We start from the raw sequence: 25,150 nt of genomic DNA, 5'->3' as shown, positions 1-25,150 counted from the left end.
AAATGATTTTAGCAAATGGCTGCAATATAACAAAGTGTGAAAAATTTAAGGGGGTCTGAATACTTTCCGTACCTACTGTACATAATTTGTGGGTGACAGGGAGCCGCTATCAATATGCGGGACACTCCCAGAACCTCTGGAAGAGGCATTACTTTGCAGTGCACACCTTTTAGTGTATGTGAACTCATTCACTTCGGACTGCAAATTCAGGTAAAAATAACTTTTCATTGGCAGCGACATAGATTCAGTAGCGGGGTGCACCACTGCTCAAAAGTAAAAGATCGTTCTTGGTATTTAGAAGTCAAAATGAAAATCATGAAATTGGAAAATCAATATTTTAACCCAGGCTTAAATTTATCGGACAAGTGAGTTCTGAACCTGTAACTTTTCACATTTAAAGCAAGAAATATTGCCTAGCTTTAGACCAGACAATGTTTTTTTTTTTTTTCTCTGTCAGTGTGGGTGAAAATAGGTCATGCTACTCCGATACCTTTCTTCTAGGTATCTCTCCTCTCGGCGTTTACTGTTGAAAAACACTGTAATGGTGAACAGACTATGAAGGGAGCAATAGACTAAGCACAATTAGCCCTTCACATTCCAGCTGTTTCTATAAATACCCCTTTCGTGGTCTCCCCTCTCTCTGTCATTCTCATTAAAACAGTGGAAAATCAGTCTGCGTCTGCCGGGACTTTAAGCCCTGCTTCCCCTCGAGGAAATTAAGGCATGCAAAGGGCTCTCTCGATCTATATTAGAGGCTCTGGAGAGCTCTTAGAATGTGGTTAATAGATTAATTTTAGTCTGCCTCAGGTGAAGTGACAGTCTTGATGGGTCAGAGAGTTGAACCAAGCTTCAAGGTTAATAAAGAGGATCGGGAAAAGCCCTGACAGACTAGGAGATTGTTTTGATGGAACAGTAAGCTACTTCTCTTTGCTTTAGTGTGCATACCTAGTGTTCAACTAGTGGTAATTTTGTTTTAAATCAGTTTGACTGTAGACATACTGCTCAGGATTTCTTCTTGGAGATGAACTGAGCTTTTCTAATAGTGTGTAAGCACTATTTATTTACACTGTTATAGTGGTAATGAAAAACCACCCCTGATGGAAACTTTTCATCGAGTATGATGTACATTGTTTACCAAAGCATCAATAACCTTTAGTAAGGTGCTGCCATAACTGTTGTGTCCATCTCACACACATACACAGATTTAAGGACAGAGTGCTTGTAAAATATGAAGATGATTAGTACTCCAGATTAATCAAAATAATTTATTTTTATATTAAATATGTGTGCAGGGAAAGTTTTGTTTTTACTAACAACTAATGGGATTGGCTGTCGTTTTATTTGCTTTGCATAAATGTGTTAGTTACATTGCTATCAAACTCACCTTTGTGTGTGTGTTTAAAGGTGTGATATGAGAACTCAGTGGAAAAAATATTCCTAAAATTCACCTATTACAAAGAATATGGGAGCCTTTTTTCTGCCACATAAAAAAAAAAAAATATATATATATATATATATATATATATATATATATATATATATATATATATATATATATATATATATATATATATATATATATATACAGTTATATATACTGTCACTGTACTGTATATACAGTGGCAATTATGAGATTGACATTTTATTTTTTCTGTCTCTGAAGTGAAAACAGGCTTCCATACATTTGTTTTGTTTCTTTTATATGCACCATTATCAGTGTATTATTTTTGAATATAGCTATATATCTATCCAATATTATATATAGATTGGATATATTATAATATAGATTTGAATAATATATATTAGGTCCATTGTAGCAGACTTGACATCACTATAAGAGGCTCTGCATTCTTTATATTCTCTGGTAATGGCCAGCATAGTGAAAACAATGTGGAGTGAACTAAGTATTTCCCAGGTGATGTAATTCTTTCACAAACAGCCTGTGGACCTTGATGCAAAGAAGGAATTCAAATGCCCTCATGTCTCTGGAGATGTAGAGGGTGGTTAATGGCACAGAAGGGCCCAATATGCATGTGAGCTTCGCCAGGTCTTGACGACATGTGCTGTATCCAGATGCTCTTTCCAACCGTTCTCCCTTTAAATATGTGAGATGCGTTGTAGCATTTTTCCAGCTTCAGCCTTGGCAGCCAAACGCACCTAAACGAGAGTGTTTAGCTGGCTGAGCGCAGCGGCAGAGCATGCCCTCAAGCCATGGCATCCAGAGTTCAAAGCACTCCTGTCTGGAAATAGAACCTCAATCACCTTGATTGGGGAGAAAATGACCTCTTGTCTGCGGCATCTGCAGCTGTGCAGATGGGAGATGGGTATTCTTGAAAAGTGAATTCCAGGATGGCTGGTTGTATTAACTTGTTTTTGTTTTTTTTTAAACAAACTCGCAATTTTGAGAAAAAGTCAGAATTGCGGGTTTATATCTCGCAATTCTGACTTTATGACATGCAATTGCGGGTATAAAGTCAGAATTGCGACATATATAATTGCAATTCTGAGAAAAAGTCAGAATTGCGAGTTTATATCTCGCAATTCTGACTTTATGACATGCAATTGCGGGTATAAAGTCAGAATTGCGACATATATAATTGCAATTCTGAGAAAAAGTCAGAATTGCGGGTTTATATCTCGCAATTCTGACTTTATGACATGCAATTGCGGGTATAAAGTCAGAATTGCAAGTTTATATCTAGCTATTCTGAGAAAAAAAGTCTTTTTTTCTGTCACAATTACCTTTTTATTTTTATTTAGTGGTGGAAACAAGCTTCCATACTTCATTTATTTGATCAATAATACAGTAAAAACAGCAATATTGTGAAATAATATTACAATTTAAAATATACAGTACTGTGCAAAAGTCTTAGGCAAGTCAGTATTTTCACATCCCAAAAAAAGGTGTTAAGCCAGTTATTTATATCTTTTGCTATAGTGTGTCAATAGGAAATATCCGTTCACATTTCCAAACATTCATTTTGCCATTAATTGTAATAATCCAGTGAGATTTTTGAATACACAAGGAGTCTGACAACAGCCGGTGCTCCACATGGAGATCAGTCTGTACTGACAATTTAATGCAACCTTTCTGAATAAAAGTTTTAATTTCTTCCAAAACTGATCTTAGATGTTTAGCCCTTTTAAAAGCTGCTGATGGCAGACCAATAACATGATTGCACTGCATTAACCAGAAGACTCCATTCACACAATCATGATAAAATTACACTCAATTTATATAAAATAAATAAATAATAAGTAGAATAAAAGTAGATAAAAAAAAGTGGACAAAAATGAAAAATGGCTGTGATACATTAGTTTTTAAAACATGTATAAGAGCTGCTGGCTCTCAGAGTCCCAAGTTTGAGTCTGACCTGGGTCAGGTCCCGATCCCACCTCTATTTTCCAGTCTGCACTCCACACATCCTGTAAATAAATGCGAAATGCCTCAAAACACAGTACTTCCTTACAAACAGGTATAATGCTTAGTTATTAGAGTCAAATGCCAATCTCCGGTTTATCTAATCCTCTTCCAAGAACTGATGCTGTTCGTGACTGTCAGAGAGGTTATTCCATGAATTTCAGGAAGCATTAGAGATGCTAAAATCCTTCTGAAGGCATTGTAAATATGGGAGGAAAATATTACGAGATGTTCAGCTCAGTGAGGCAGTACCGGACAGTTGTTGTTTTGTGTAACTTGGGTGTGGTTTATGTAACTTGTGCCTTTTTCACCATCCATGTTTTGGAGTTTCATTGAGGTGATTTGTTGATGCTGCCGTTAGTTTTGGATTTTTTTTTGTTTGTTTGTTTGAAGTTCACCAGAACCTGTGGTTCACCTATGACAGGAAATTGCTGGGTCCTTTCCGGAATGGGGTTAAAAGACTCGGCCAGTGGGTCCTTGAGTTTCCACCGCATAACAACAATGTTTCAATTCGTCTAATCGGGGGTATTTAGGCTAAGTAAACTATTACTCTTTGGGATTTCTTCAGAAGACATGGCCCAGTCATGCCGGTCTTTTATTCAAACCATTTGTGTGTGGTTGGGAGTCAAGGGCAGGCAGCAGCCGGCGGAGCGAGTGGAAGGATGGAGAAAAGATTGGATAGCCCTGGGAGAAAGTCTGAGACGCGCAGAGTGAGAGGTCTTGGCTGCCAGTGCCAAACCACACGCAGCTTGCGTGATTGTGGTTCTGCTGCCTGCACACACTCCCCCTTTCTTCTCCCAAACTCCCAGAAGCACCTGCACGCACCGCCACCTGACCTCCACGACCTTTGAACTTCTAAGAAACCGTCCAAACAAAGGTGAAAGAGACAGACAAAGAGCAAAAGTGAGACAAACATCTAAGTTTAGCTCTTACTTCACCCCCTCTTGTCTGTATTTTAGACAAACTCCAGATTGAAATAATAAAAGCACAAACTGAGTCTCTGACCCGTGATCATCTGCGTCTCAACTGAACGCTTTTTGTGATATCTTACCGCTATAATTCATACATGTTTTTCCATTACAAATGCACTTCGTCAACAAGCTTTGGTCGATACACAGTGCACGTTGATTTACGATGCTTAACGAAAGCGCTACAAACTGATAAATTAATTTCTTATCAGGTCGTAGTGTAATGGTCTCACTTAGGGGTCCTTAAGCAGTCTCACACAAACACACACACTAAATATGTATAAAAGGAAGAAAGTTTGAGCAGGAGCCAAAAGCCAGATCTCGCCAGCAGCTTTTTAATGGCACAGGTTTATAATGAAACACTCCTTTAGCCCCCTTCCCAAAGCAGTGACGCTATCCACTAGACACACACACACATATTAGAAACGCACGCTATTCATAACATGTGAGGCTATCACGAATGGAAAGAGGCATTTCAGGGGATGAAGAGAACTCGAGCCTTACGAAACCCAGGTTTGTGAAAGAAAAAAAACGTGCCTAACTTTCTTGGATTCTTAAATATTACATAAATACAGAAGACTGACACTTAAAGATTGCCCATTTAAAGATTGCATTGAGGCCGGTTCTCAGGTGTTTTGAGTCAATCTAAAATAAGGTTACAATTATGGACATGTCCGTACATGTCCGTACCGCTTTGGCTCTGGCGGGCCTCCATGAAAAAGCCATTGATGAAATAAAACTTCCTGCACAGAGCGCACAGCCTCAACACACACAAACCATTACTTAAGTCTGACAGTGACTATTATGCAGCCCATGTTATGCACTTCCTAAGATGCAAGGCATGCAGAACAATAGCACAACCTTATAGACAGAATAAAATATTGTACATTAGATTTTAAAAGCCTCTGATTTGCTCAGTGGCATCACAAGAGCTCTGGATTATGAGGCTGGGTATAAACATTTGACAGTTTAATGTTAAATCACAAGCTTTTGATTCATATATGTTTCTGATTCATTTGGGCTTTTTCACACACACACACACACACACACACACACACACACGTTTGTTTTTGTGAATTGTGGGGACTTTCCATAGGCCGCAATGCATTTTATACTGTACAAACCATACTTTCTATCCCCCTACCCTACCCCTAACCCTAAACCTAACCATCATAGGAAACTGTGCACACCTCATTTACTATTTTTATTAATTAATTTACATTGTGGGGACCGGTGGCTGGTCCCCACGATGTAGGTGAACTCAGGTAATATAAACAAATTCACACAAACACACACACACAGGTTTGTTTTTGTGAATTGTGCAGATATTCCATAGGCGTAATGGTTTTTATACTGTACAAACCATATTTTCTATCGCCCTACATCAACCCTACCCCTAAACCTACCCATCACAGGAAACTGCACATTTTTACTTTCTCAAAAAAACTCATTCTGTCTGATTCATAAGCCTTTTGAAAAATGGGGACATGGGGTAATGTCCTCATAAGTCACCCTCTCCTTGTCATACCCATGTCATTATACAAATTTGAGTCCTGAAATGTCACAAAAATGTGCACACACACACAATGTAATGATTGCTTGATGATGTTTTAGTAGCCACTCTGATTCAGGGAGTTCATTAAAGGATTAGTTCTCTTCAGAATTAAAAAAATTAACTCACCCCCATGTCATCCAAGATGTTTGTCTTTCTTTCTTCAGTCGAAAAGAAATTAAGGTTTCTGATGAAAACATTCCAGGATTTTTCTCCATATAATGGACTTTACTGGGGTACAATGGGTTGAAGGTCCAAAATTCAGTTTCAGTACAGCTTCAAAGTGCTCTACATGATCCCAGACGAGGAATAAGAGTCTTATCTAGCGAAACAATTGGTCATGGACATCTTGGACTAGCATCCAATTTGCGTATTACGTAATGAAGTTGTAAAGGTCACGTGTGACGTAGGGGGAAGTACTGATCTAATGTGTTTACAAAGCAAAAGTGCTAACACTAAGTCAAACGACCTTCACACAAAAAAGGTAAAACAACTATGTTGGACGATTTTGAAGTTGGAGAAGAAAAAAATTTTTTTTTCGGTACTTACGCCTACGTCACGTGTGACCTTTCCAATGTGATTACGTAATGCGTGAAGTCGTGGACACTAGTGCAAGACGAGCATTTGAGGTTAAAAAGTATATACATTTTTTAACTTTTTTAGAAAATTGCCATTCGTTTCACTAGATAAGACGCTTATTCCTTGGCTGGGATTGCGTAGAGCGCTTTGACGCTGCACTGAATCTGAATTTAGGACCTTCAAACCATTGTACCCCATTGAAGTCCACTATATGGAGAATTCTGTAATGTTTCCCTCAAACCTTAATTTCTTTTCAACTGAAGGATGAAAGACAAGAACATCTTGGATGAGTTAATAATCAGAATTTTAATTCTGAAGTGAACTAATCCTTTAAGTGAAGTGAGTGATTCAAATTGTAACTCCAGTTATCCTGAGTATTTTTAATGATTCATTAAAAAGATATACTCAAAAGAGTCATTTCCTTGTGAATTGTACTACACTGGTTGTGATTCACTAAAAATTACAGATTCACACAAGTCATTTGTTCATATATCAGACTACTGTATGTTATTGTTGCATGTTTTCTCGTCATTATGTCATGGTACGCACCTTTTTAAAAAAAAAAATCTCATTTGCAACATCGCCATCAAACTCAGGGATTTTAGATTTTTGCAATAGTGGCCTAGATTCAATAGTGTCGATGCAATTCTTCTGAAAAAAAAAAACAAAACACTGACATAGTTTAATTTTTTTTTAAGGATTTTTAGAATCAGTATCATTCAAATAAAAAAAAACAAGACCCAATGTCAGATGGTAAGATATTTGCACTTTTTAAATGTCTTTAGCTGGTTGTTGCGCGACAACATTTAGTAACATAAGCATCCATGATTCAGCATTCAAAAATAATCCGTAAAGTCTATATTTAGCTTATTCATTAATTTATTTATGCTTTCCAAAAAGGATATGCTTGAATTTCGCATTGCAGATTAGATGTGCAGAGCTTACACTTCCCATAGTGTCTCTTTTCTTAGACACCCAGCCGACACACATTTGGGCCCCAAAATATTCCCATGTGTGGCCAGCATGAAGCTGTCAGCTCTTGTTACCCCAATATCACCCAGCAGCTTTGAACACGCCAAGCCCACCAGAGCAACAAGTTCACAGCCTATTGTGTCATTTCCGCTAGTGAGAATGCACAGAAAGGGGTCATTCAGGCCAGACTCACCTGATACGAGAGTCTCATAGCAGTAACAGTTGTGTAAGCAGGCACCAATTTATGACCAATGGAAAATATAGAACCCTCAATTCTTCAAGGATCACTGGGACTTGGAGGCCACGGCAAAACCGTAGCCAAAAACAGACAGCGAGTATTCTGAAAAAGACTATGTGACGTAAAGAACATACAAGAAAGTGATAAATGGTCAGAGGAAAGGAAGGGAAAAATTTCCTTTTCCTCTGTTTTTCTTCGCTTTCTCCAAATGAATGGAGTTCTGTTTAGTTGACTTCGAAAGCAGTAGTCATTATTTTGACAGTGACCCACCAACATAAGGTTAAGTCATTACAGAGGCATCCTAGGCCACTTTCAACACTCAGATATTTCAGGCATTTCTTTCAGAAGTAGCAACCAACCAGCACAGAGTCTGGAGAGAATGAACCTTCAGCATGAATGGACACATAGCCTACTATAGGCTGTTGGAGGTGTTTTCTTTTTTAGTCACCATTTTTTTATTTTTTTTTTCCAGAAATGTTACTTCAATATTACAACACTGAAATGAACTCTGTTTTTTACTGTTATACGGTAGAGGGGCGCTATTTTGTATCATCTGAAATAGTACAGAATCTCTGGATTAAAACAGGCGAAGAAGCAGCAGAAACAAGTGATAAATGCATTGGCTGTGAGAAATCACATTCTCTTGAGAAGGTACTTACTTTAAAAAAGTAGTTACATAATGATCACTAAAAAAGTATGTTTTAAATAGTATGAATGTGTGTAGTATGAATGTAATTTGGACATACTACAGTATTATATATGCCATGTTGTCATTGTCATGTCAAGTACAGCATCAGATGTGTCGCTTCACTGCCATTCATAAATCCTCTTCCATGGCCTCATGGGATAGTAAAGTGTCTGTTGTGTGAACACTTCAGAATCTCACCAGAAGTAGTAGGTACATACTCTTTTATGAGTACTGTGAATTCAGACGTACTTCTTTTGTCACATACTGTTTTTATCTACTATATAGTAGGGAAGTATGTGATTTTGGATGAAGCCAAAGCTTATGCACTATAAAATAATGTGATGTGATGTCATTTTGTTTTATTTGTTTGTTTTTTTCTGTTCCTCCTTTAATGTATTGCATATAACAAAGCATTCTGGGGGCCATGAAAGATTTGTCAAAATTATCAAAAATGGTGGTGCTGGGTGGCAACTTTAAATAAAAATGCTGGCGGGGAAAGAGTTAAGTGATGAATTGAAATAATGAAAAATTAAATATGCAGACATAACTAATAATATTAGTAAATAGTAAGTATTATTATATTTTAGCTAATTTAATGTTTAAAATATTAATGACATTAATACCGTAAATACAAAAAAAAAAAAAAAAGGTAAGCAAGATTGTGCACTGAGTGTGAATGTTTCTTCTGTTTCTTCTGTTCTCTTTGATGAAGTGTGCTGATTTATGCATTTTAAAATGTGCAGTTTGTCCTCTATCAAGTTCTGAAGCAACATTAGATGTTTGAGAACTTAATTATGATTTGATACCTTCCTCATTTGCTAATGCAAATATGTAAGATATATTAAAACTGAATCATAGCAACAGGTGGATAGTCCTGTGTGGCCTAAAACTGCATAAGCATCAGTTTTGTGTTGCTCCAGTGGCACAGTTTTATCATCTTTTGTGAAAGTGCTGCCCTCTCGTGGTAAACTTGTGTGTTTACATGTTCATGCATGTTGCAGCAAATCAAAAGGTCAAAAACTGATATTACAGTTAGGAAAAAAAACTTATATGCAGAAAGTAACTCTGTACATACATACTTTGTAATTAAAAGATTGCTTGGATCCAGTGTGTTTTCTGTGACTTGGCTATGCAATATCAGGCATAGTGTGAGTCAAATCCAGTTTAAGTTCTCCAAAATTCTCACCCGATCAGTTTTATCAGCTACTGGTAATTGAAACTCTTGTTATGATGCCACTGAATCTAGACAGCTCTGTCTCCTGGATATCCCTCGGTATAAAAAGCAGTGGTTAAACTTAGTAACGAGTGTATGTGTATGTGTAGCAGTGGAAAAATGTGACTCACACTGTAAGGATGGTGGGGTTCAGACAGGGGCAGGTCTGGCTGAATGGGGTTCTTCTGAGGGAACTGGGTCAAATCTCTGGTTCCAGGATGAGATGAACGACAGATGAAAGGGATACTGTAGGATATTAGTCCTGCCTGTAGCAATCAGAGACCAAGACCTACAGATTTAGCTTCTGTCAGATACAGCAACTTTGATTTTTGAGCTCCTATACAGCACAGAAACAAATATGTGGGATATGATTGAGCATTACTGTTTGTTTTTCATGGTATGGCATTGCAGATATCACAAATAGATACATAGATTAATTCACTATGCAAATGTAAAGTATTCCTATCTGATGTGATTCACCCAGGGATTGTACTTTTTTTTTGTAGTAAAAAAGTCACTCTGTTCATTTGCCTCTAGAGGGCGATCAGAGGACAGAATAGAATAAAATCAGTAGAATAGAATATTTAATACTTTTTCTTTAGAATGCATGTAATGTTAAGTATTGTATATTTATTTTAAAAATAAAGGTTTTTTATTAGCATCTGTGATTCCACGTAGAACTTTTAACATACATTGCTCAGCATAAATGACACCCCCTTTGAAAAGTAACATTTTAAACAATATCTCAATGAACACTAAAACAATTTCTTTTTCTTTGTATTCCTCACCTTCGTGACACCACACAGTGTCGAAGTCATCAGTTCCAAAAACATTTATCTTGGTCTCATCACTCCAGAGTATAGAGTCCCAGTAGTCTTCATCTTTGTCAGCATGGGCCCTGGCAAACTCTAGGCGGGCTTTTTTTGTGCCTGGGCTTTAGGAAAGGCTTCTTTTGTGGACCGCACCCATGCATGCCATTCCTCTGCAGTGTATGACATATTGTGTCACGGGAAATAGTCACCCCGGTTTGGCTTTCTACTTCTTTAGATAACTGCAGTGAACTTGCATGCCGATTTTCTTCAACCCTTCTCATCAAAAGACACTCCTGTCGAGGTATTAACTTCCATGGACGTCTCTGTGAGATGTTTGCAGTTCCATCTTTTTTAAATTTTTGTAGCACTTTTGCTACAGTATTCTAACTGATAAGTAAAGCTTTGCTGATCTTGTAGCCTTCACCTTTCTGGTGTAAATAAATTATTTCCTTTCTCAGGTCTTGTGACATTTTTCTTCCATGTGGTGCCATTGCTGACAGCATGAAATGGGAAGGAGTTTTAACACCCTTTTATAGTCAACTGTCTGTTGGACACCTGTAATGAATAATTAGACATTTGTAGTCTAAAATTTAGCTTTGCTCCAGAGACTTTCAGTGGGGTGTACTCATTTTTTCATCACCCTAATTTGAGTAAAACTGAAAATGTTGTTCTCTAAGTTATATTATTAACCTTACTTACTCATGTTATAAGTTAAACAGATGTTATATAAAACTTAGTCTTGTCAACATTTTGGAAATTGTTTTTGTGTTCATTGAGATATTGTTTAAAATGTTACTTTTCAAAGGGGGTGTACTCATTTACGCTGAGAACTGTACCTTTCCATTCCACAAAAGGTTCTTAAAAGTGAAAATATTTTATTTAGATCATTAAAATGTTATTTTAAGAAGTTTTTCTTGAAATGTTCAAATGGTTCACTGTGGAAACCTTGGATCTTTGCCACTTTAGCCTATCAATTTATAAAAATAAATAATATTATTTTTTATTATGTTTCTTTAGAATAGAATATATTCAGTACTACAGTTGTGCTAAAAACACAAAAGAGCTATAACATAAAATACTTACTAGCACTATTACGTATTAACCTTTAACCTCTAAGTATGTTTCCGAGGCTATCTTCTAGTGAAAAGATCCAATTAATAAATCTAATCAATAAATTAATAATTATACTATTAATACTAATAATTAATAATAACTGTCATAGAATGAACACTATTGTGGGATATCAAAGGCAGCAAAGCATGTACATCTTGGATGTGCCTTAATGTCTTCCTACCTTGGAATACATCCTCCAAAGGCAGCAGTTTTAAGATTTCGGACGCAGCCCGAATGTGAAAGCCTGCACATTTTTTATGTGAAGGACTCAGGACGTTTTCGCAAGGAAAATCAAAAGTATGTGACGTTTACACGTGCTCCTGAGCCTCTTTTCCGTTTAATCAATGACACATTAAAATTAATGCTTAAACAACTGGTAAAACAATTGGAATAGTAAAGGCCATTCTTTACTATAATGTCAATGTTGCAATGCCATGCAAAGAAAGGGATTAATTCAAACTATATTGCCACCACTATAAATATCTCAGGGCTGTGCACAGTTCTTGAGGGACACATGCTGAAACATAAGAGAACATTTTTATGATTTTAACAAGCATTCTGGTGCACTGTGAAATAATGGGAATTATAATGGGAAGACAACATTTGCTTCAAATAAAAAAATAAAGATTTATTGACAATATTAGGCTGGGCATTGTAGTGATGGGAAGTTCGGATCATTTTACTGACTCTGACTTTTGAGTCTCGTTCAACAAAATGAACGAATCTTTTTTCGAGTGATTTCATTCATTTCGTTCATTTTAGCAAAATGTAATTAAAATGTTACGTGTTACTTCCCCAACACATCTACTGCTTATTGATCACACTACAAACAATACAAAACTACAATGCTATAAGATTCAGAAATGATTAATTCATTCTTTACCTGGGTCTTCAGTTTATGACAAGCTGATTAAGATCACCTCACCTCTTGTCTGACAAGTCTTCGGGTTTAAGTCATTCCTTAATGACGTGACAGGCAGTCCCATGCTAAACCAATGCATTCTGAGCCGGTAAGAGAATTGATTAGTTCATCTCATGAGTCTTTCGGGTTTTTGAGTCGTTCCTTAAACACGTGACAGACCCATACACTAAGCCAATGCATTCTGAGCCGGAAAGAGAATTGATTAGTTCATCTCATGAGTCTTTCGGGTTTTTGAGTCGTTCCTTAATCACGTGACAGACCCATACGCTATTTCTGACATTTCTATCACTGTTTTTGTTACTGTTTCTTGAGGATCTTTGGTGTGTTATTATAAATAAATAAAGCCCTGTTATAAGTAAAGTATTGACTAATTTATCTTTTTAACTGTCTATCTGTAAATAAACACTAGGCTATATAATAATATAATAATCCAAGCCTACAATACAAAGTATTTATAGCCTAGTTTGTTCATTTTTACTCCAATTTTGAGTTTGCTGTCAGGGGCGTCACTAGGCCCTTTTTAGGGGGGCTGAAGCCCCCCTAAACTTCTGCCCAGCCCCCCTAAAAAAATATTTGATTAATAAACTTTTGATCGCTTCAGTCCCCTTTAAAAAAACTCATTTGAAACGGCGGCAAGCTGCGTCAAGTTTCGGCTCCTCCCCTTATCTGAGTCTGCTTGGATTTAGCGCATTTTTCAATCTGCAGGGGCGCCGAGCAGAGCGAACATCAGAGAGCACAAGGTGTGTGTCGCGTGTGCGTGCATTTATTGATAGATTGCTAATGCTATGATATTACATCTGCATCGGTGCAGTTCTTTGTCATAAATGCATTGCAGTTTACATAATGTAATGTTACTGGAGCATTGGGAGCACACGGGACGGCTCGGTTTCTCATCCAATACAAATACGTTTCGCTGCGTTCACCTTCAGCCCTTGTGTGATAACGTTAGTTGTTTTTTATTCCTACAAAAATTAAGTGATTAACACCCATGAAAACATACTTTAGACAGTGGTGGACAGTAACTAAGTATTTTTACTTCGTTACAGTACTTAAGTACATTTTTTCAAAAAAAAAAAAAAAAAAAAAGTACATTTTTCAAGTATCTGTACTTTACTTCAGTATTTTTTATTTTTAGCAACTTTTACTTTTACTTCACTACATTCCAAAGCATAAGATCGTACTTTTTACTCCACTACATTTCATAAAACATGTCGTTACTCATTATTTTAAATGGAAGAAATTATGACATGCTCAGAGACGTTTCGTGCACGAACTGATTCTTTTCAATCATCCTGTTAAATCGGTTCACAAATCACATCAACAATTCATTCGCGAATTGGACTGATCGTATTGCAGCTGTTATCGAGTCAACAAGTTACTGATTCAATGATCCGTTCAAAGCGACTCTCCAGTAAATGAATTTAAAAATCTGAAAATTAGCCAAGAACTGGGGGATCCTCTGAGTGCGTACATGTCTGATGGTGAAAAGTAAGTCAGCCTACTAATGTTGAATTTTAGGATTAATTATTGTAACTGAAAATCATATTTAGGTCACAACTTTCAGTTGTTTTTGAACTAAATCTGCTGTAAAGGGCGATCTGTTTGAGCCCACTGACAAGTACACATCAATGTGTCTACAGATCGCGATTTCGATTCAAACAGATCAAATCACATTTTAAAACTAACTTGGTGCTTCAAATAACGGTTGTGTCAATTACATCGTTATGGCACTAGGAGGCGACAAGTGACTGTTAAAATGTATTTGACAATGAATGATTCATTCAAAAGATTTGTTTGTTTAATCCACTAATGATAAAAGTGAAGTAGTTATGAGTGAGTCATTGAATCATTCATTCAAACCCATTTTTTAAATAATTAAATTAATTTGTCTGCAGCAATTAATATTTTGTCCTCTAGTAAATAATTATAGGCTATTTTGTGTAATTGTCTATTCAGAATCGTGGGAGAAGCATGATTTCTATTTGAAACAAACAAACAACAACAACAACAAAAAAGAAACAAAAAGAAACCTTTATTCTCATTTTATCCAGAATCGTGCAACTCTAACACAAATAAAAATAACACATGCACATTCATCTTCCCCCTTGCTGCAATTTTTTAAAATGTTATGTATTTAGCCATATGTATCTTTGACAATTCATAATCATTCATAATTATTTTGAGCAATAGGATTATATAAAATATATAATATAATATTAAATTAAATTATATAAGTGGCCTATATAAAATTACAAAATAAAGATTCATCAATTACTTTTTTACTTAAGTACATTAAAAATCAAGTACTTTTGTACTTTCACTCAAGTTAAATTGAAAACGAGTACTAAATACTTTCACTTGAGTAATATTTTATTATACGTATCTGTACTTTTACTCAAGTACTTGATTTGTGTACTTCGTCCACCACTGACTTTAGATTCAGAAAACGATCATGATTTATTTTAATTTACTTTTTACAATTACAGACATATTATAATGCATTTTGACATTACATTATGCAGCCATGCACAGAAATGACACACATCATTGTCTGAAAGCACTAGATGGCCCAGAGAGAGAATGTGGAGTTATTTTGTTTTGTATTATTAAATATAGTTTTGTATTAAGTAATAATGAATCAGGAGGAGTGTAAAGGGATTTTTGATTTTCTTGATTTATACTATTTATACTAGATTTGTACTTGATTTATAGAAGTGGCAAATTGATAATTCATGTTGTTATTTTTAATAAATAGAAATAAATATAGAACAGATTAATCATATTGCCAATAGACAATTAAATTAATACATGGTTTGTCTATATTCTTAATGATTATTAGCTGGTTAGTTAAAATACTTAAAATGAAATCAATTTTCATGGGGTGACTTTATGAATATCCAACCGTATTGTTGATTATAAAGGCTAAAAGGCTAAAAAACTAAAATAATTTATATTTCATTGTAGATGGATATACGACATTTTTTCTTGTCGTGCGGGAGTACGTCTGCAAATGAGCAACAGTCAGTCAAATAATATTTTTTTAATCATACCCTTATTGGGGGCTGAGCCCCCCTAAAATCAAAATCCTAGAATCGCCCCTGTTTGCTGTTATAATAATTGCTTTTCCTAGTCAGACTTGACATATTAGTCTAATATATGCATAAGAAGATTGCTCAAAAAGGACATAATGACATAAATTAAAAGCAACCTCCCGATCAGGACTCGGATATATATGTATTAGGGGTGCAACGGTTCTCTGTAAAAAATCGAACCATACGGTTCTCCACTTACGGACCGCACTTGCACTGCGGTCCATCTCGAATGACGACGCATCTATTGGTTAATATGGTTTGTTTAAAATAGCAACGTGGAATACAGACAGAGTTCAGATAATGTATGTTTCAGTCGATGGATGCGCAAAACGTTACAACAACGATAATCAGAAAGCGTGGACAAAACAGTCACTCTTTGTAAACTGTTAACTGCGAGTGCCGTCTGCTCTAATGTCCAGTCATTTACGCCGTCATCACCCGGGTGTTGACACACGTTGCACACGTTGCTGTCTGTATTTAAACTAACTCGTTTAAGCCTTGCTGATTTAAACCTTAAAGAACAAGACGCGAAAGAGAACTCGCACGCGCTGTGAGAAGATTTCTGTGCGCTCATCCGAAGCGCGCACACGCTTATTCCAGTCAGCGCGCAAATACTGAGTTCTCTATCACGCCTTGCGCTTCGGCGGCCACATTCATACAAAAATTATGTCAACATGCCCGTCCTAGTGAGTATCCTAGCAAACATAGTCGGTTATGTCTTAAGTGAACGTATATTAGCCGAGAAAGACAGCGCATGTGGAACAGTAGGCTATATGTACTGGATCGTGCATGTCTTAAAGGGAAAACAACTATTCCTGCTGCCTGTATTTAATGTTAAATCAAACAACAAATAACAAAGAAATTACTCACTGCTCTTGACTGAATAGTTTTTGTAACTTCAATAATGATTAATCTTTATTTATTTTATACAGTAAAGATAATATGCAGTGATATTTTATATTTGATTACTATTTGAAAACCGAATACCTGAAAAACCTGAAAAGCACTGTTCCTGGATCTGTTTTTTTGCTCTTCTTTATTCTTTTTTATGTAGGCTATTAAGTATCGGATCGGGACTCGGTATCGGCAGATACTCAAAATCAAATGACTCGGACTCGAGGGCAAAAAAACGTGATCGGGACATCCCTAGTTGTAACACAAACTCAAACAAAACTGGAGAGTTAACGTTATTTACTAATAAATATAATGTGACTTGGGTCACACAGCATAGCGTATGGGTCTGTCACGTGATTAAGGAACGACTCAAAAACCCGAAAGACTCATAAAAAGAACTAATCAATTCTCTTTCCGGCTCAGAATGCATTGGTAGCGTATGGGTCTGTCACGTGATTAAGGAACGACTCAAAAACCCGAAAGACTCATAAAAAGAACTAATCAATAGAGTGCCCCAGGGATGACGCGTTTTTGTAGGCCAACCCGGAAGTTAGCAGCGCACGGGATCCCTCGACTGAAAGCCTATTCATTTTTCCCATAGACTTTTGGAAAATCGCAGAAAATAAGCTCTGTGTTTAACAAAGGGTTATGACACTTACACATTTTGTCTATCAAGATAATCTTTACAAGTTAACACAACATTTATAGATTTTGAAGCCTAAATAAAGTCGTCAGATATAAAAGGCTAACAGTAGGCTATAAAAGGACTACAGCACACGATGGTCGCGGATCAACGTCGTCACCACCAAGCGTACTCAAACTTTATTTAGAAAACAACTCTATTTAAAAACATGCTCACTGATTATATATGCGCTGTGTATGAATACTTATCCACTTTTTCATGAGAAATGCTGTCCAAATGTCCTGTTTGTCATGATGACGTCTAATGGTGCGTTCAAGTCATGTCGGAAAGATCGTATTTACGAGCAGAACTGACATGAATGCCACCACAATGTCGTAAATACCAGTGGGAAGCTCGTAATTTTCTTTAAGCTCCGATCTGTGCGAGTTGGGGGCGTGTCAGTCAGAAACATGGCGAAATACCACAATATTACAGGTATTTAGCAGTGAATTGTCAGGCTTTTCTATTTACAACAAAGTAAGCTGATTCCCAGCAAAAAATACAATAGCATCACAGTATAAAAATGTAATATGCAACAATAAAGTTTACAACAGCTTCATAAATTAATTAAAAAACATAAAAAAGCAACATACAACTAATGTACATTATTTGCTCTACATTTTCTAGAAGCAGAAGTGTTGTAATTTTGTGTAATTAATTTAGAGAAGGCACACCGCCATCATACTCCGACGAAAGTGACTTGAATGCACCTACCGTCGTACACACGATTTCCCACCTCGTAAATACGAACTTCCCAGGAAGACTTGAACGCACCATCAAGTCCCCACCAAACGTAGTAGTCCCTTTTAGCAATTTGTTAGCAACCGCCGAATTTAAGATACAGTAAAAGTTTAAAAAAATCACAAGTGGGTTATAACTGGTGTGTTTTATGTCATAGATCAAAACGTGAAAGTATTTAGAGGCTTTGTTAACCACAGACCTTATTTCAGGCGATTTAGTAAAAACCCATTCAAAAAACCCATAGACTTTACGGCGTTGGAACCGGAAGTCCTAAAATGCTAACTCGCTTCCGGGTTTTGCCTACAAAAAACGCGTCATCCCTGGGGCACTCTATTCTCTTTCCGGCTCAGAATGCATTGGTAGCGTATGGGTCTGTCACGTGATTAAGGAACGACTCAAAACCCGAAAGACTCATGAAATGAACTAATCAATAGGACTATTTACTGTTTGTAAACATTCGGGATGCGAGCGCATCATGGTTGCAGAAAACCCGGGAGTGATAACCAGTACGACTAGAGAGTTGCGACGAAGCGGTTGAAAGTAGTTAAGATTAGGAACATTATAGAATATTTTGATTTGTTTTTTGGTTTTTTTTTTATGTTGTCGGCATATCACAGCAGCTTCACCCAGCGATAAGCACTGTTATTTAAAAAAAATTAACATTACCGAGTGGTATACAGCTTACGGATCCTTTTGCCATAGCACCTTGTCAGTTTTTAAATGACGAAACGAAATGGCCAAGCATCCAGTGGCCAGAGATATATATTTACCTGATTGACACCTCAAGTGTATACTCAGGAGAAGCTTAAAGCGTATAAGTCTCTTGACGCGTACAACTTATTAATTAAAAGAATAAAAAGTTAATTTCGAGTTCATATCTCACAATTCTGACTTTTATTTCTCGCAAATCTGAGTTTATATCTCACATTTCTTTAAAAAAAAGAAAAACAATTGTGAGATATACTCGTTTCTGTCTTTTCTGAATTGCAATTTATCCCGCAATTCTGACTGAACTACTAGTAGCAGTACAGAACCTGTAGAATATTGCACATGCGCGACTGAACGAATCACCCCCCGAGACGACTCGTTCTTCCCGAGTCACATTAAAGATTCGTTCAAAATGAACGAATCGTTCAAGAACGACACATCACTAGGGCATTGACACAAATTTCACAATTGGGTTCAATTTCGATTCACAAGCATGTGATTAGATTTCTAATCTATTAAATGCGATACAATAATGATTAATTTGAGGCCTATCAAGTAGGCCTACAGTACATGGCAAATTTCCAAAAAGAAAATAAAAATCTCTCAACTAATGCTGTAAACTATATTTAACCCCAGTTGGTACATAATTATGATATTAAAGGTTAAAATTAATAAAGTTATACTAATCAATTTTAATGACATACTTATGTTTCTACACGTTTTTGTAATATAAACATTTAGCCTAAATGGTGGCTGTCAGAAAAAAACCCTGATTTATTCAGACATTAAATAGTAGGCCTATTGATTAAAGTAAAATAGAATGAATATGAAATATAGTCTAGTGCATACATTTAGCAAAATGCTGCTCTCCAAGTTCATTTTTCTAGCTGACTAACAAGTTTTTGGGCATTGAATGGCTTTTCTGAGGTAAATGTGACGTTATGTTACTTTTGTTCTTTCTTTTTTTACATTATATTACATATTATATTACATTACATTATAAACACTGAGCGATTACATGTGACATGTCACATGATACGGATTTCGGTATAGGCTACTTAACTTTATCTTTCAACATACCTGTTCGTGTTCAGTCATGTTTATTCCTTGTTATAACCATATAACTAGTAAAGTGGAAGAGACTATCGGTTCATGTTTATTCCGCGCTGCCTCTTTACTTGAACTGAGGCGCACGCTAAGATCGCCAAAACAGATTGCGGCAGCTGAAAAGATGTCTATGGTCTCGCTGTAGTCTATGGGAAATTAGCCCATTTTCGATTCTTGAGAGGTTTATTGTGCTTGCCTCAAAAAAAAAAAAAAAAACCATCAAAAAAAATGGCACTTCGAAGTGTAAGGGCAAAAGTGCTCTGCACAGGTTAGCCCTACCTGTGCACGTGCCTGCCTCATCGGTCGACATGTCGCAAAGCTGTTGCAAAAAAGAACTTCCCCAAATCGCGCTCAGTCTCAAACGTTCACGAGTGCGAGCACAAATATTTATATAGAATGAGAAATATATATATATATATATATATATATATATATATATATATATATATATATATAGTTTAAAAATTTTATTTTTTGTTTTTTTTTGTGTTTTGTGTTATATAAATGTTTTGTAGTGTATAAAACGTTCTTGATAAATAGTTGAGTATAAGGGGAGGAGGCTGGTGATGGGAGTGATGATCAGATGTTCACCACCTTCACCTCATCTGTACCTGCGTGAAAACCATCCAGATAGAAGATGCCTTTTGTTTCTCGTTGTGTTTGAGTCTTTTACAGGACTGTGCGCAAACATGACAACGTAGATGTTCTTTATGCGTGTCCAAATGGTGCCTATGCAGCGTTGAAGCTTTTTAGACGTTTTAACTGCATGAAAGATGAACTCATCTCAGCAGATTCACTTCTCCCCGAACTGGAAAGTTGAGTCAGTAATAATTTCTGTCATATTTTCTATCATTTTTTTGGTTGGTACCGTGGGGAACTGTCTTGTGCTCGCAGTTCTCATCCGCAACGGCCAGATGAACACAAAGAGCACCAACCTGTTCATCCTGAACCTCGGGCTGGCGGACCTCTCCTTCATCGTCTTCTGCGTGCCTCTCCAGGCTACCATCTACACCATGGACGAGTGGGTTTTTGGACCCTTCGTGTGCAAAGCTGTGCACTTTATCATCTTCCTGACCATGTACGCGAGCATCTTTACTCTGGCAGCTGTGTCTCTGGACAGGTACGTTTGTCATCCTGTTGCGCACCAACAGTGCGCGCTTTTCTTTCCAGTTCAGCGAGTCGTGAAACGCATAATTGATTGAGAAGATATATAGTCAATAATAATAATAATATGCAATAACTCTAGGCTACTGAAAGAAAGTGTTAGCATGCACGGCACTTAATCAAAATAGTGCAGAAAAAAACTAACATATTTGACAGTCTGTGATGCAAATATAGCTAGTTATAATCTTTAATTCTCTTTTTTTGGTATTATTTTGAAAACAATGCAAAAATACAACCAACATAATTTGAGCTGTGTTTAATAATGCATTTTAGGGATTAACATATGTTAACCACTTTTAAAATGAAATGATTAATATAATCAAAATATATAATCATAACATTCTACTGTGAAGGATATTTGTGCATAATAATGGCTGAATTGCACTGTTTTTTGTTTATTGCAAAAAAAAAAAAATTCTTCCCTGTTGTGATGTATATATCAGAGTCAAATAGCTCGAATCAGAACAGAAAAAAATGTAGGATGGGACTTGATTTTGGCTATTGGGAATTGATTGGATCATTGAATGGCTGTGGTTTGCTATTGGTCGATCTCATGTGAGATCATGTCATCAGAGAAGAGATGTTGATGCCAAAAGGAACGGGAGTTATTTTGATTATGAGGGAACATGAATAAAAATAATGATGTGGATGGATAAATCATTTACTATAATCACATTTATAATGAATTAATCATTATTGATGTATTATGATTGCATTTTCTCAACAGATATCTCGCCATTCGTTACCCCTTGCGTTCAAGAGAGACAAGAACACCCCGTAATGCACTAACCTCCATTATTCTGGTATGGGTGCTATCGCTGTTCTTCTCCAGCCCTTATCTCAGCTACTACCAGCAGATGGATCTAGACGGGACCACCCTTTGCATCCCGGCGTGGAACATCCATCATCGTCGAGCCATGGACATCTGCACCTTCATATTCGGCTACCTCATCCCAGTCCTCATTCTCGGCATCACGTACGCCCGCACCATCCGCTACCTTTGGACCTCGGTGGACCCCATGCAGAACATGTCGGAATCCCGCAAGGCCAAGCGCAAGGTGACCAAGATGATAATCATTGTGGCCGTGCTCTTCTGTTTGTGTTGGTTGCCGCATCACCTGGTTATCTTGTGCGTGTTGTTCGGCCACTTCCCGCTCAACCACACAACCTACGTCATTCGCATTCTCTCTCACCTGGTGGCGTACACCAACTCCTGCCTGAACCCCATCGTGTACGCCCTGGTGTCTAAGCACTTCCGCAAGGGCTTCAAGAAGGTGTTTGGGTGTGCGTTCCCTAACCGGGTCGTAAACCGGATCCACACCGTGCCGCCGGCGCAGACGGTAAGCCTTATGGAAGCTGCCACATGTGAAGGATCCAATCATAGCGATGGGTCAACCCGGGGTCGCCTCTGGAGCAAAAGTAGCAAGAAGATGATGACAAGTGCCTTCATGACATTTAATGTGACATAATCCACTTACACTCTCAACCGCTGTCAAATCAGTGCTCACCAAAGTATAAAACTCTTCTTTTCCGGTGGCTTTTAACAGCATTTGAGCTGTGATTACATAACAGAGGTTGTCATATAGGCACAGGTTGTCAGGTAGAGAGGAAGCAGTGCTTTTTTGTGTTCTTGATGAGGACGGTGCCTGATGTATGTAATGTAAAGTCTCTCGCGTCTGTGTTTTGTCAATGTTGGCAGCTTTCGTCACTGTGTGTTTTGTGAATGTGACTAGGGTTTTCCGGAGGTACGAATAGATTCGATTATCAGGACGGTGCCGACATCAAGTTGTTTGGTTCAAACGTTCACATGGCGAACATTCATAACAATTTGATCACATTTGAACATATTTTTAGAATTTATGTCACTTTAATAATTCTCTGCCATTCTCATAATCTCCTTTTAGGTTATTGCTATACAGGATCTGTTGTTTGGGTTGATGATATATAAGAGTGTCTATGATTAAAAAAATATTTAAGGAAAAATCTTTTGAATATCTAGTTTAAAGCACATGTGGTCATATGGTTTTGTAAGCATATTTATTGTTCATATATATATATATATACACATTACATTACTATTTTCGGACCAACTTTATATTAAGTGACCTTAACTACTGTGTACTTACATTTAAATTAATCATTAGATGCAATGCACTTATTGTGTACATACATGTTTTTACATTGTACTTATATTTTAAAAACACCTGCATGTAATTACATCTGTAATTAATTTCTGTAATTACATTTAAAATTACACTGTTGACCCATCCCTTATACCTTACCCCTACCCTTAAACCTACCCATACCACCAAAGCTTTCCCTAACCTTACCCGTATCCCACCTCAATAGCAGCAAAAGTGTTTTGCAATTCAATATGAACCCAATAAGTACATTGTACTTAGTATTTGATGTAAGTACATAGTAGTTAAGGCCACTTAATATAAAGTGGGACCCTATTTTCTAATGTTATTGAAAGTAGTCTCTTATGCTTATCAAAGCTGCATATTTCTGCGGGGTTTTTATTTATTTATTTATTCTTTTATTCTTGCTGACCCCAAACATTTGAATGGTGGTGTTCAAGTAATTGTATGAATGAATTCTATTTTTAATGTATTATGAATGGTTCAAAAAGCTATAGCAAGTTTCCTAAAACTGTTTGCATTCACAGTCTTTCATGGACAACAGCTGAAAGAATAAAGGTTGACTTTGTTTGCAACATCATATAAAATGTCTCACATACAGTATATCTGTACCACTACCTCTTTTGCGTCTTATAGGTCTATGGGTTTGTCAAGCATGTTGTGAGTTTTAAAGATAATGCTTTGAATGTGTCTTCAACTTAGGCTCAACCAAAATGCTTAGAAAGAATTAACAAGCCGAATAATGAATAAATAAATGTTTCTTAATTGCAATGAAAATAAGTCTTGGTCTTTGTGATGATTTCTAAGCAACAGAGTGTATAGAATCATCAGTCAAGCTGTTAAGAAACAGATCTGCACTAGACTATCCACTTATCTTGGTTCTCCCTGGATCTGGCTTTACTGGGAATGTGCCAGTTGGCTGGTTATTGCGTGTATAGCTGCTTCAGGCTCAGCTGTTGCTTAGTGAGTTTGTGGGTAATATGTGCTCTCTGATTCGCTCCATCAGTGGAAAAAGCCCAGTGTTGCAGCCTCATTTAACAGCTTTATTTAACCAGATTTGTGGTTATTTTATACTTCCCATGACGCTGCTTATATGCTAAAAAGGGAATAAGGGCATCTCTTTCTGAGGACCTCTTCTCTGTAAAGTACCAGCTGCTGCCATTCTGGCAAGTAGTTTGTTTTTTTTAGTAATACTACAACAAGAAACGGGTCACTGAGTGTGAATATGTTAATTTTAGTAACCTTCATGTGTGTCAAAAAACTCTTCAAGCACAATGCAGTTGTGCAGGAGACTTTAGTGCCAATGTCTCTCATACTTACGGTTCTTCTTGAAGAGCCACTCTGCAGTCAAACAGATTGGCATATGCACAGAGGACAGCTGTGGAGTGGCAAAAGCAATTCTGGCTCTCTATTGATGATGATGATGGCTCTCTACACGTGTCCTATTGCAGCCAGTTTAGCTCTTCACCAGGAGCCAAACATTGATATGACCTTTTGACACAGAGCAGACATGTTAGTCATGGAAAATTAAGGCAGTCAGAAAAGAAATGTGTCCCAAAAGAAATCTGGTCCTTTAGATCCTTGTTCCCAACCCTGTTCCTTGAGGCACACCAACACATTTAGATTAGATGGGTCAGATAAGGGAGTAATGCACTGTTGGTGTGCCTCCAGAAACAGGGTGGAGAAACACTGGGTGAGACCATGAAAATTGTGTTGCTATTTACTTGCCTTCAAGCTTCTGTTTGTAAAATAAAGCAGTGGGTGGTGATTTATAGAGCCAATCTACAAGAAAAGCACCATAAATCTGTATGATCCATGATAGCTTTCTCTGAGGAACAGACCAAACTCTTCCCATATGCCAGAGCTCTTAGATCACATTTGCACCTATGGTCAATAAAAGGATTTGTTCACTTTTAAATGAAAATTACTCCAAGCTTTACTCACCCTCAAGCCATCCTACGTGTATATGACTTTCTTCTTTGTGATGAACACAATCAGAGATATATGAATAAATATCCATTCAAACTTTATAATGGCAGTGGGCGATACCAACAAGTATGAAGCTGAAAAAGTGCTTCCATCCGCATCCATCCATCATAACCGCTCCAGAGGGTTAATAAAGGCCTTCTGAAACAAAGAGATG

The 25,150-nt window shown here is 37.0% G+C and overlaps 1 protein-coding gene across 3 annotated transcripts in view; it reads left to right on the top strand.

The window, feature by feature from the left end:
- LOC137007658 (galanin receptor 2a) overlaps positions 1–23,486 on the top strand; it is an 80,707-nt gene extending 57,221 nt beyond the window's left edge. For all 3 annotated transcript variants that reach the window (XM_067369265.1, XM_067369263.1, XM_067369264.1), the window contains 2 exons: positions 20,597–20,822; positions 21,594–23,486. In XM_067369265.1, the coding sequence (XP_067225366.1) occupies positions 20,597–20,822; positions 21,594–22,335 (968 nt within the window). In that variant the 3' untranslated portion in view covers positions 22,336–23,486. The remainder of the gene's footprint in view (positions 1–20,596; positions 20,823–21,593) is intronic.
- Positions 23,487–25,150: the final 1,664 nt, after the last annotated feature.

Source organism: Chanodichthys erythropterus, chromosome 19 (genome assembly GCF_024489055.1).
Source record: "Chanodichthys erythropterus isolate Z2021 chromosome 19, ASM2448905v1, whole genome shotgun sequence".
Classification (NCBI taxonomy): Eukaryota; Metazoa; Chordata; class Actinopteri; order Cypriniformes; family Xenocyprididae; genus Chanodichthys; species Chanodichthys erythropterus.
Note: the sequence above shows the minus strand (reverse complement) of the source record. Positions and strands in the feature narration are given on the sequence as shown.